Source organism: Sturnus vulgaris, chromosome 15 (assembly GCF_052056855.1).
Source record: "Sturnus vulgaris isolate bStuVul1 chromosome 15, bStuVul1.hap1, whole genome shotgun sequence".
NCBI lineage: Eukaryota > Metazoa > Chordata > Aves > Passeriformes > Sturnidae > Sturnus > Sturnus vulgaris.
Window position 1 is genome coordinate 3,813,793 of NC_142257.1, and position 12,966 is coordinate 3,826,758.

General features: G+C 46.0%; 1 protein-coding gene across 1 annotated transcript; it reads left to right on the forward strand.

Moving 5' to 3' along the window:
- The first annotated feature begins 907 nt into the window (after positions 1-907).
- On the forward strand, positions 908-11,514 carry LOC106852975 (ovoinhibitor-like). Its single transcript, XM_014875966.2, has 16 exons — positions 908-980; positions 1,741-1,760; positions 2,564-2,700; positions 2,835-2,895; positions 3,382-3,515; positions 3,962-4,019; positions 5,002-5,138; positions 5,516-5,576; positions 6,286-6,422; positions 6,907-6,967; positions 8,297-8,430; positions 8,517-8,577; positions 9,896-10,032; positions 10,343-10,403; positions 10,756-10,871; positions 11,329-11,514. Exons 1-16 carry the CDS (start codon positions 926-928, stop codon positions 11,372-11,374), a joined length of 1,416 nt encoding a protein of 471 aa, XP_014731452.2. The 5' UTR covers positions 908-925; the 3' UTR covers positions 11,375-11,514.
- Positions 11,515-12,966: the final 1,452 nt, after the last annotated feature.

A 12,966-nucleotide genomic window follows, 5' to 3' on the forward strand; every position in this document is an offset into this window, starting at 1 on the left:
ATTACCTGAATAGTGGGCAAACCTTAAGGAGATATTTGAAGAAAACTAAAGAGATAAAGAGTAAAGAGATAACGTACACAGTGAATTTTCAGGAAGCAAATCATGCGTGGGCTAATACCAATCTTTGCAAAGTTGGCTGACTTCCTAGGTAAAGGAAGTACAGTACATCTAGTCTGTGCAGACATTAAAGGCATTTGGCCTGCTGCCCTGGGTTTGGTGTCACTTAGGCTCAGTGAGGTGGGTCAGGGACTGGCCATGGGGGAGGTGGTAGCAGATGAGCAGAAGGTGCCATGGGAGTTTTCAGTGAGCAGCCAAAAAAGATGGATTTTTAGGACCAAACTTAGTATTTTTGCTCCTTGCTGTATTACAGGAAAAGTTGGCACATGCAGCAGAGCACTGCTGAGTTTTTTAAACAGGAGAAGAGCAGGATTTCTCCTGCAGAGCACAGGGTGACCTTCTGGGCTGAAATACAGTGGTGAAGAGTACAAAACCATGCTCTGGGGTTAAATAACGGGGGGTTTGGCTATCAGTTGGCATCTCAGTTGAAAATTACAGATGAGGAGAAAGTCCTAATTGCATTTAGGTAGGCACAGGGGGGACGTGAGCCTGTGATGGGGCTGCCAGGGGCAGCCCAGGGCTGGGCAGAGCTTGCAGGAGGAGAGGGGTCCTGGCACGGTCCCCACTCACCTCAAACCACACGAAATCCCCTTCCTGGCACACACACTCGTATCAATCATTAGCCAGACATCCAGAGCTGGGTAAACACGTTTTTGGCTTTGAATGGTGATGACAGGCTGGGAGCATTACCTAATGAGGTGGGACAGCTTGATAGCATGGTGTGCTATATATTCCTGCTCCTCCCTGCAGTCTTCCTCTCCAGCACAGAGAGCAGGCAGGCTGCACTGGAGGGGTGTCCCTGGCTGCCATGAAGGTGACAGGAGTTCTGGTGAGGGCAGCTCTTGCCCTTTGCTGCTGCTTGGGTGAGTATTCACTGGGGTACTGCAAAGATCGATCTGGCTGAGTCAAGGTTGAGTTTTCATTTCAGGCAAATCCTTTGGGTCTTGCAACATGGAGGAGAGCCTTGTTCCATGAAGAAATAGCCTTCCTGAGAGAGCACAGCAAAGAAATTAGGTTTCAAGATTGAGGTTTCAGCAAACATCATACAGCTGTTATCTCCTTGGTTTGTAGGAGCAGGGGCTTGCACGTGGCAGTCCTGTGTATAAAGGCAAAATAAAACTAAAAAATGGCATTATTACCCATGTGAGCAGTATAAATGCAAACTTTAACCTCTAGGATTGCACTGGGAGTTTACTGTGCTACTCCTAGTAACTGAGAATGATGTATTTGGAGATGGACAGTGCTGGTGCAGTAATTATCTTAAACATGCATGTCCAAACTTTTGAAAGTCAAACATAAAAGTCTCTTAGAAGAGGTTAAAATCCAAGAGTGTAAAATTGAAAGTACCTGTATCGCTTACCTGTAACATTTTAGGGGTGGGTAAATATATGTGCTCTCACAAGGTTTATCTCCCCTCAGAAATGCAATGAAACTTTAGTAACTTTTAAAATACATCCTATGGCTGTTTACTGGAATAATGTAAAACTCCACATTTTCCTAAACAATATAAGTTAGTATTGACTAATCACTGAATTAAATAATTTCATGAAAATATTTACATATGTGTTCTCTTCATGTTAATAATTTGGAGGTTTTTTTCTGTCTCAATTTTTTTTCTTTCAGGTACTGCCTTTGGAGGTCAGGTGAGCTACAGATCTATTTATTATGTTCTGTTCAGGCTTCTGGTAAAGTAGAAACTGTATGTAGCTACCCAATGAGCTCATGGGTTAAATCTAATGAAATCTTTGCTGTTAAAATAATATTTCTCAGTACACGGTTGAACGACATTTCCAATTTCACGAGAAAGTAAAAGATCCCCATTTTTTGCAAAATTTTCGGTTCATTAAATAAAATGAAAAAACAAGAAGTAATTGTACACTCTTATTATATTAACTCTTAGACATAATTTAGTTACTCCCAGCCAAAGGCAGTAGTTTGTCTCCTTGTGAGGAAAACTGTCTTAGGATGACACGCTCGAAAACATCAAACACTGTGACCCTGGTAATTGCTTCCATACAGCAAGGGGCAGAGAATTGCTTGCAGAAATTCCTGTACCTATATTGCAGAGAGAAAACCAGCAGGGCCTGAGCCACGGATTTGTCTGCAGGTTCCTCCCACGCAGCTACGAGCCTCCTGCAACTCTCCAGAGTGCAGCACGATCTGGAAGGATCTGCTGCAGAGCCGAGGGGCTCCCAATTACCACTGCCTTCATTAGGCACTGTCTCACCCACAGCCATCCTGCCTCCCTGGACCCCGGCAGAAGTGCATAATCAGAAACTTCTGTAGGGAAGATTCCCTCGTCCTGACTGCCTGAACAGATTCCCAATAATGCCTCTGATTTGCCTCCCAGCAGCAGCTGCAGGCGTGGTGGTGGTTGGGAGGATGCTGGGGGGTTCAATTCTATGAGGGAGCCAAAATTTGGGCTGATTCTTGGTTGCTTCCACAGCTTGATTGCAGTCAGTACACCAGTGGCATTACCAAGGATGGGAAGTCCTGGGTTGCTTGCCCAAGGGACTTGAAACCAGTGTGTGGCACCGATGGCAACACGTACAGCAACGACTGTGGGATCTGCCTCTACAACACGTGAGTCTTGCTGGGAGCCAGGCAGGTTTGTTCCCCAGGGATGAGGAGCAGGTGCCTTTGCAGCTGGGTGACAACAAACCAGCCTTGAGGTGATGCTGTTCCTCGATCCCTGACACTGGTCTGCTTTCCTCCAGGGAGCACGGCGCCAGCGTGGAGAAGGAGCACGATGGAGAATGCGACCCCAAACCTATCGTGGTAAGACAAAGTCAGTGATGGGGACAACTCAGACACCGTGCAGAAGTGGGACAGAATGTGCACAGCTGGTCTGCACAGCCCAAGATAAAATCTGGTGATCACCAAATCTGATAGGGCTTTTATAGGTTATCTGATACCAGCGCTCTGTTATTTTCTACTTCAGACTTCTAACCTGTCTAATTGGGAATAAAATAAAAATAATAGATTGGTTGGTTGGATCTCACCACCCGGATACCTCCAGCAGGATCCTATGAAGGACTTCACAAAACCCAAATCACAGTCCTCCTTAATGTCCTTTTTTTTTTTTTTTTCCATTGGGAGAGAATTCTCAGAGAATTTCTGGTTTCTACTTTTGATAGTGAAATTGGTTTGATGCTGGATTTGTACCCAAAGGCTGAGGGAGAGTGAGAAGATTATGTAAGAATGTTATATCTTTATATAAAAAAAAAAAGTGCTTTTTTTCCTCTATTCCTGCTATTTTTACAGGTTGATTGCAGTAATTACCGTAGAGCTGTAGTAGATAATCACGTCATTGTAGCATGCCCAAGGATAATGAAACCAGTCTGTGGCTCAGACAGCTTCACTTACGACAATGACTGTGGGATCTGTGCCTACAATGCGTAAGTCTTGTGCATGGAATGTCCTTCTGGATAATCAGCAAGCTGAGGCTCTCACAGAAGCACTTCTGTAAAATACCAGTTTTAAGACAGGTGTCTCTGTAGGTCTCCTTGCTGCTGGCTTCTCGTGATTATTCAGCCAGCTTGAGTTTTCTTTCTCATTTTTTTTTGTCTGTGCTAATGAAGGGAACCACAAAAAGAATCAGAGCAGAGACATGAACAGATCAAAGTGTTGCTTGTAACACCTAATTACTCCTAACACTTAATTCCCACGGGAGATGGGAATACTGTACATTAGCAGCTGCCATCTGCAGGGCACATTCAGAGAATTCAGGCAGTTGTAATGTCCCATGGGGAGAGTGGGACCCTGCTTTGTTGACCCAGTGCCTGCAGTGTCATGGGGAAAGTTATTCTCAGTGCTCCCTAACCAAAGCTTTTCTTCCTTTCAGAGAACATGACACCAACGTTACCAAAATACATGAAGGGCCCTGCAAGGAATCTGTTGCTGTAAGTGCAATAGAAGTAAAAAATCCATCTCTTAGGGCTGCTAATAAAATCCTGAGGACCTCACAGATTTTGCTAGGAAGCTGCAAGAGGTCCATAAGATGATGTGTTCAAGGGTCCCAGTCCATTATTCGCTTTTCTGCATGGTGGGGGTAGATTTGGCATCCTCCCTGCTCCAGAGAGAAGGTCACCCCATGCTCACCACACCCAACTGAGGAAGGAGGAAGGAGATGGATATGGGATGAGGAACTGACTTGTGTCCCTAGGAGAAGGTGGAGAGGCAGAAAATTTCTCTTGTAACATGCTGTGCAGGTTGGCAGTTTTCTCTCTGGAGGCCACAAGCGATTCCACCCTCAGCAGCAGGGATTTAAAACTCCCATGCTGGTTGTATTCACAGATGTAGTGAGACTCATAAGAGCACTAACCATAAATATTTATTGAGCATAGTTTATTGTATCTTTGTCTGAGGCTGGCAGTCTGATGCCTCAGAAGTTTCTGTATTTCAGCACTAAAATTCTGGGGTGTAGGAAGTCCATTCTCCAGAAGATAGATAACCATTCTTTCCTATCCTTTCAAATCCTGTACTGAACTACAGGGAATCTGAAGTAAGTAGTAATCACAAAGCTGGAAAAGCTTGGAGAAAACCAACACAAAACCCCAAACAATATTATTCAGATTTATAGCTGTTGAAAAATATTTCTTACCAAATTCAAGGTATTTTTTTAAAATGAGACTAAGTCAAAAATTTTGTACATGTTCTTGTGACCTAAAGATCTCTTCTCCAAGATAGTCCTTTTCCTTGACTCCTGGAGAACTAGGATAATATTCAGAAATACCATTTCTGATTGGAAATTTAGCTTCAGTGTAACAAGGTTTTATCCTGTAACAGAAACATTTGAGGCTGAGACACAGAACGAAAGGTTTTGAACCAACTTCTCTTGCCTAGCACAGTCTCCTCCAGAGCGACCTGTCCTTATTTTGCCAGGTTGACTGCAGCAGGTACCGAACACAAACCACCAAGGATGGGAAAACCTTGGTGTCCTGCCCGAGGGACCTGAATCCAGTCTGTGGCACGGACGGCACCACGTACGACAACGAGTGCGCGATCTGCGCCCAGAACGCGTGAGTGCCGTGCCCGGGGCGCCCCTTCCGATGCCCCTTCAGTCTGCACTGCTGTCCTGCTGCATCTCTGCCCCTGCCTGTCTCGTCAAGAAACGGGCTGGGTTTGGATTTGCCTTGAGTTTCTTTCTGCTGCCTTCTGTGTGCTCACGAAGAGTCATGAGGCATCTCCTTGGATGAGTCTGCGGGGTGGGCAGAGGAGGGAACAATTCAGAATATTGCTTTAAATTAGACGTTATGAGAAGATGGGATGAGCTTGGTAATGAGTAAAGCAGTAATTCTGAACACTTTTTAAAGAGTCTGAAGCCATGGTTTGCTGCATTTTGCACATGACTTTGACCAAGAGGTTAAGCATTGACTTTATTGTTTCCCTCTTCCAGGGAGCGAAGGACCCATGTTGGGAAAAGGCACGGTGGGCAATGCAGAGAGAAGACTGCTGAGGTAAGTGTTCAATATAAGGCATCAGCTGAAGGGTTCCCTGAGGTGACATCTACTCTGGAAGTGAGCTGGCCTGGAGCCTGGCTTTCTCCACCTGTCTATTAAGTCTTGTCAGCTCCTTTGTGTTAAGGATGCTGACAAATCCCACCTGTCCTGAGACAGGTGTCCTTTCCTTGCCCAACAGCTCTGGCAGATGGGCTGGATGAGAGCTATGCACAGAATTCTCATGATGAATTCACACCTACAGCAGCCTTTGGGGTGGGGGCAGATTCACACCTGAAGTTTTGATTGGAATGTATCAGCTGCTGTGTAGGACATAGACACAAATGTGGAAGTCATTCCGTTTGGGCTTTCATCTTCCTTTGATGATGCCCTTCAAATGCAAAGTCCAAGTTCTTTCACTGCACAATTAAAAAAGGGACCATGTTTTAATTTTTTTTTCTCTTCTGAAATATCTTGTAGTTGGGACTGACCAAGGTGCTTAAGCCAGGGATTTGTCACCTCACACACTGTGTAGTGCTGTGCAGTTCCCCCCATGTGAGAGGGTTCAGGCAGAGCTGACTCAGCCTGGTTTAGTAAGAACTGAGTCGTAGCACTGGTGTTGTCTCAGCATCCCAGCATTAGAGACATAGCTGGAGGTTATGATGGAATTTTTTTTTTATTGGAGAGTGAGGTCTTCCTCAGGTTTGATGCTGCTGCTTTTTTTTTGTAGCTTGACTGCAGTCGGTTCCCAACCAGGAAGGTGAAGGGTGGGAAAGACCTGGTGAGGTGCCCCAGGATCCTGCGCCCGGTGTGTGGCACAGATGGGTTCACCTATGACAACGACTGCAGCATCTGTGCCCACAACGTGTAAGTGTTGTACACAGGACTCTCTTTTGGAGTGGCAAGCCAGGGTTAGTGCTCCAGAGGGATTTTCTTTTGGTGCTAACATATCTGTGCTCCTCTTTCAACCTCCTGAATCTCTCGTCACCTGGATTTTGTTCCCTGATGCTCTTTTTGCTCCTTGAGGGGGTGTGGGTGTGGGAGAGCCAGCTCTCAACCTGAGCACTCTGTGAGGGCTGTGATATTTGGGCAGGGGAAAGAGTGGATAGGACTGTGGTATTTGGGCAGAAGAAAGAGTGAATGGAGCTGTTACATAGCACACAATGAGACCTGACTGGTCTGTTACCACTTAGAATTACACTTTCTAATGACAGGGAGGAGCTGGTTCATCAGGCAATCAGATTCTTCCTTTATCATATATATTGGTCATGGGTTTGGTTTGCTTTCTGTGGCACCTGGGTGTCCCAGGGCTCAGGTGGTGAGTGAGCTGACCCCAACCTCTCCCTTTCAGACAACACGGGTCTGACGTTAAGAAGAGCCACGATGGAAGATGTAAGGAGGAAAGCACTCCTGTAAGTGCTCTTTTAGCTGTTAAATAAGCACCATCTACTCTCTCTGTGGTCTCCAGGAAGATCCTGGCTGGGCTCAGAACTCAGGGATGGGTGGAGGGTGGTGCACAGGGCTCATGCTGATGCTGTGCTTCTCCTCAGCTGCTCACAGCTGTACAGAAGGGAAAGAGAGGACAGGGACAGGCTGGGACTTCAGAAACAAAATGTCCCAGTACTGCCAATCTCTGCACAGAAATCATCAGAGGCAGCCCAAGAACCATGCAGCCCATTTTAGCACAGTAGGAGAGGAGACAGAAAGCTGTGTTAGATATCTGTGTATTTATTCAGTGCTAGGATTTCCATTGCACTAGACAGGCAGGTTAAAAAAATCCTTGTACTCTGGTCAACCAGGACAAATCTGCTCTCAGGTATCTGTACAGAAATAGCTTTATTATCCTGCACAGTAACAATATGTGCTGATAATATCTCAACACATTTATTCTGCTTATGCAGAGCAGCTCTGAAGCACCAAAAATAATTTCATGCATCCTGAGGGACTGCAATATATTTTCTGTAGAAAAGGCACGTTGTTAAAATGTGGTCTTTGCTTTAATTTGTTCCTGGACCACATGGGAAATATGGATAATAACAGACACTGCACTGGGGAGACTGTGCAAAATGACAGTGAAGTGTCAGTGATGCTTAGCTAATGTAGAGTGATTTCCAATAGGCATTTATCTACTGGTCCTCAAAAATTTAAACCATTAGATTCTATATATTGTACATGTTTTTGCAACAGAAGCTGGTGAAACAGTTCTTGCTGTGCTTGGAAATGCTGAAACAAAATCTTGGATATAGTAAACTATATCAAGCTGCACTCAATGTCAAACACTTTAAATCAGATCCCTCAGGCTGAGTTAGGGGATGTTTAGTTTAGAAATTAGCAAAAAAAAAATCTTCAGTGAAAATCTTGTCAGTAATTGGAATAGGCTAACCAGAGAATTGTTGGAATTCTGTTCCTTGGAGTTGTTCAAAGGGCAAGTGGATGCGGCACCTGGGATATGGCTTGGTGGTGAACACGGGGGTTCTGGGTTAATGGTTGGGCTCAATGATTTTAGAGGTCTTTTCCAATCTTTATGATTTTATGAATGCTGAATTTAAAACCTGTATATGTTCTACTCTAGGAAAATAATCTCTTTTACCAGCTGTTCCCTCTGCTAGCAGAAAATACCGAACTACAATCACATAATTAATTTCTAATGCAAACCTAAACTTTAAAAACCCTCTGATTTTCCCCTGACAAAGACCTCTAAAATCTAGAGGCTCAGGTGGGACACTGTTTTATCTGCCCAGGTTGACTGCAGCACGTACCTGAGCAGTGCCAAATCCGGCGAGGCCATCGGAGCCTGTCCCTTCATCCTGCGCGAGATCTGCGGCACGGACGGTGTCACCTACAGCAACGACTGTGCCCTGTGTGCCCACAACATGTGAGCCCTGCAGGTCACCCCCCAACCCACCCCCCAGAGCCCCAGAGCTGTGTGTTGAACATTTTTAACTCTGCTTTCTCCTCCAGTGAATATGGAACCGAGGTTGCCAAGAAGCACGACGGAAGGTGTGTAGAAGAAGTTACCCAGGTAAGTGGCACCTGAAGGAAAAGAAGGGTTTGAGCAGGTGCCAACTGCACAACCTGAGCAAATTCTGGGTGGTTTGGGTGGTGTAGCCTTCACAGGGGTCACACTTGTGCTGCCCTTCCTTCTGTGGGTCAATATCACCCTCCCATCAGCGGGAACATTGTGCACTTCCTGCACACAGTCAGGGAAAGAAAGAGGAGAGGACAGGTGAGGATTGAGTTATGAGACAGGTAGATAATAAATGATTTAAGGCTTTACACAGAGAATCCTTTTCCCACAGCACTCTGTCATAGCTGCTGCAGGAACTTAGCAGAATGTTTTGGCAATATGGGCAGGGGAGGCAGCGGGCCCAGGGAACCCGATGCTTTCTCAATGCTTGTGTTTTACAAAAGGATGTTCTGCAAAGATTAGAAAATTGCCTGTGTTTTGAATGCTGATACCTAAGCTATCAGGGGATTCAAATCCACCTCTGGTTCCCTGTTTTTTGGGTGTCTTTTTTTGTTGTTTTTTTGGGGGGAGTAAATGCAATGTAATATATACCAACATGAATCATGTAAAAATACCAGATTAACTATATTTGGCCAGTTTTAAACCATTTACTCTCACTGGGGAGTGGAAGAACAAAGCCACCTCATTAGCATGTGTTTGAAAGAGTCAACATCCCGAGTCAGATATTTCATTTCTATATAAACAAACTATGAAATGTCATTCCTTTGTTTCCTGAGTACGCTCTGTGCTCAGGCCGGGTGAGATACATAAATCAGGAAAGAAGAGTTCACACTGGAGAAGCTGGGAGTGCTAAAACACAAGGCCAGCTCCTCAGCTGACGTAAATCAGCTTCCACTGCTGTCAGTCCTGCTGGCAGCTCTCAACACTTGGAACTGTCCCATTGCAACAAAGGACCTGTCAGCACATCTCCCCTCCATTCTTGTGGCCCATGAAAAACACCTTGGTCACAGTCAGCCCCCTTGCAGGAAGTGCATAAATCGTGCCATTTTGATTTACAGATTATTTCTGAGCTGCCTTTTGTAATATCCTGGTGGGTTCAGCACGGTATAGGGGCATTGTGATAAATACAGAGCTCAGTGAGTAATGTCTACCTTCCAGCCTTGATCCAGTCTTCTCCAGGGAAGGCTGTGAGAGGAAATTACTATTTTTCCATGAAGAAGGAGTTAATATATAACCACAATTTGTCACCTGGCAGATCCTTTTAGGGTCTGGCATAGGCAGATTTAGGCAGATAAGCAGGGGGGATGCGTTGGGGCTCCCTTGCAGGGAGCAGAGCCCGTGGCAGAGCCTTTGCTGTCCTTGTTTTTCCCAGCTGAACTGCAGCCAGTACCGCAGGGCCACGCTGAAGGATGGCAGGGAGCTGGTGGCCTGCACCATGATCTACGACCCCGTGTGCGGCACCGACGGCGTCACCTACGCCAGCGAGTGCACCCTGTGTGCCCACAACATGTGAGTGCTGCCCGGCCTCCCTGGGGCGTTCACAGCTCTGTGGGAGCCAAGGAATCTGCAGGGGATCTGTCTGAAACCCTGTGCTGAAGGGATTCTGTCTGTGCCCGTGCTCCTGCTTGCCTCGCTTGGTGTTTGACACCAGCCCCGCAGAGGGGTGGACCAGCTGGGGATGGTGTGTGCTCTGTAAGGGCATGATTTTGTTAGTGCTGAGCTGGGTGATCTGGAAATTTCTCTGACTCCATGGGAGTGAGGCTTGTTCTTGCTCTCTGGCTGTAACAGTGGCTAATAAAACAATCTCTCCTTCCTCCAGCGAGCATCGGACCAACCTTGGCAAGAGAAAGAACGGACCCTGTGAGGAGGATATTACAAGGGTGAGTGGGAGAGGATGGGGATAAAGAGTGAAGTTCAGTGTCTGTTACACTCGTGGGGGACTATCTTCTGCTCTGGCTACAAATCAGGAGGTGGTGGTGTGCACACCTGAGGAGATCCCTTGGGAATTTCACACTGCTCATAAAACAGCCAGCATCCATCCCACTGCTCTGTAATAAAGCAGGAAGAGACGTGGCAGTGAGCAGAAACAGCACGAGATCACATCTGCCATCAGGAGGAGTTGGTTATGATGATGTTACAGTTGTATTTCTCAGTGGGGTGTCATTCCTTGTGCTGGGGGGGTCACAGTTTGCTCTCAGGCAGAGGGACTCAATATCTGCCTTCTGTGTGCAGGCCCTTTGCAAGGACTTCACGGAGGTCTCTCCTATCTGCACCATGGAGTACATGCCCCACTGTGCCTCCAATGGCCAAACCTACAGCAACAGATGTACTTTCTGCAACGCCTACCTGTACGTATAGGGGTGAAACCTTTCCTTTATGATCAACTCCTGTACCTGCTGTGAATGCAGGGCTGTCTCATCGTGTCTTTTTTTCTAGCTGCTTGTGGCATATACTGGACATCTCTAGTTTTTTTGCATTGTAAGGGAAAATGAGGAGGGCCTATTTCTGTGATGTGTACTTGGTCTCCTGCTTGTTAGCTTTCAAAGAATTTTATTGATTTTCAGCAGCACTCAATCTGTTCCACAAGCTCACAAGGGCGTGTGGAAATTACTTCACCGAACCAACTGGATTGTACCAAATGAATGAAACCATTCATCTTTCCTGAAATGAGGATAATGAAAGGGGATATTTGGGTTTTTGAGACTGTTCTTTATCTCCAGTCAACCCTAAGCCAATGCTTGGGCCACTGAAATGAGGAAAGGGGTGTCAGCCATGTCTAACTCTCCTCTCTCCTTTTCTCACCAGGGAAAGCAGGGCGACTCTCAACATCATGAGCTTGACTGAATGCTAAGTCTGCTGGACTCCAGCCCAGGAAGACAAACTCCCTTCCATGTGACTTCCCATGGGCTGACCTTCCCTAGTAACATCCCTTCAGTCTGCCTTGTTTCCTTAACTCCTGAAACACTTGTTCAATAAACTGACTTGGCAACATTCCTCTGTCTCAATGTCACATCTCTTCCCTTTTGCCCCATCTCTTCCCTGTCCTGGTACTTTGAGTGGTGGATGTCTATTTTTCTATTGATGTTCTCCACTACCAACTAATGTGGATAAAATTTTCTGGCTGTGTGTCAGTGCCATCCCTGCTCTGATGAGGATCTCATGTCCTTTCCTTACTCCTTAGAGTCTTCTTGTCAGTATAAATCTTCTCAAATCGTGATATCTCTGTATGACCTGACCACAGAGTCCCTCTTTGCAGTCACTGCAAGGAGACATTTACCTCCAGAGCATGCTCCACCTCCTCCGTGGGGAAATGCCAAGGATGCAGGTGGTGATCTGCTCTCAAGGAGAACACTTTTTTTCTTGGATTAGAAAGGGAAATTGGCTGCCTGGGCAAGAGGTGCCCTGTCCTCATTCCCATGGCCTGTGGAGCCTGTCCCAGGGCACAGACAGCAGCTGCTGCCAGGAAAGAGGATCCCAGCCTGCCTCCACTGAATTTGTCTGCAATTTGTCACCCCTGAGGTGGGGGACAGCCCTGGTGCATCCCTGAGCTGCTTTCGAAACTCATTCAGGGAGGAAAAAGATGCAGAGGTTCACTTGTGACCAGTTTTAACCAAATATATAACAAGCCATAGGGAAAAAATTCTGCCTGACAGTCATTTTGCCTACTTTTTTGAGGCCAAGTTGCTCAGGACCTGGTGATATAATTACTATAATTTTGGTGGTCTGTATGGATGGCAGGGGAGGCAGGGGAAATTTGGGGCTGCCCTTTCATCTGTTGGCTATACCACTGCCACTGCCTCCACACGAGGTCACCAAAGCTATTGCAAGTCTAATATTTCAGGGATTCTTCTGGACTACAGTGAGAGCCTCCCTGATTCAATGTCCCATTGTAGTTCACCAGAGAATAACACAATTATTTGGATCAGTTTGGAAAGTCACTCTTTGAATTGTCAGGCTAGAAGAATAGGCTGAAGGCAAATGTTCCTGACTTGGAGGTATTGGGGTATTGTACCAGGGAATGAGGCCACAGTACCTCTGTGCCATTAGTGTCCATTTTCAGGATGATTTGTAACTAACAATGGCTTATTGTACTTTTCTTGGGTCTGTGTCCTAAAGTAAATGTTCTTTTGGTTTATATAACCTTTTTGCCATTTTCTGCTCAGGTGTTTTTGCAGAACATGCTGTTTTACTCTTGTTTAAGTGCTACTTGGTTTTCCTTAGGGATAAGACCTGAATTTTTTTTTTTCTTGTGGTCTTTGGCAGCCTTTCACTTGGACTGTGCTCTGACCGCTGGCTTTTGCAAGCCTTTGCAGTAAAGCTGTCAAGAGCCAACTTAGTGGCATTATCTTGGCACAGCCAAAGCCTCCTCTGTGGAGCTCATTGTCTGGTGACACCAAAGGCAAACAAGAATTCAAGGAGGCACAAAGTTGAGATTAAGTCAGA

What these genes read in the sequence shown, in the direction of transcription:
- LOC106852975 (XM_014875966.2), top strand. Translation starts at nt 926, where the DNA reads ATGAAGGTGACAGGAGTTCTGGTGAGGGCAGCTCTTGCCCTTTGCTGC. An exon ending in GGGATCTGTGCCTACAATGC is followed by an intron (nt 3,516 to 3,961) that starts GTAAGTCTTGTG and finishes TCTTCCTTTCAG; the next exon opens with AGAACATGACACCAACGTTA. An exon ending in AGCATCTGTGCCCACAACGT is followed by an intron (nt 6,423 to 6,906) that starts GTAAGTGTTGTA and finishes TCTCCCTTTCAG; the next exon opens with ACAACACGGGTCTGACGTTA.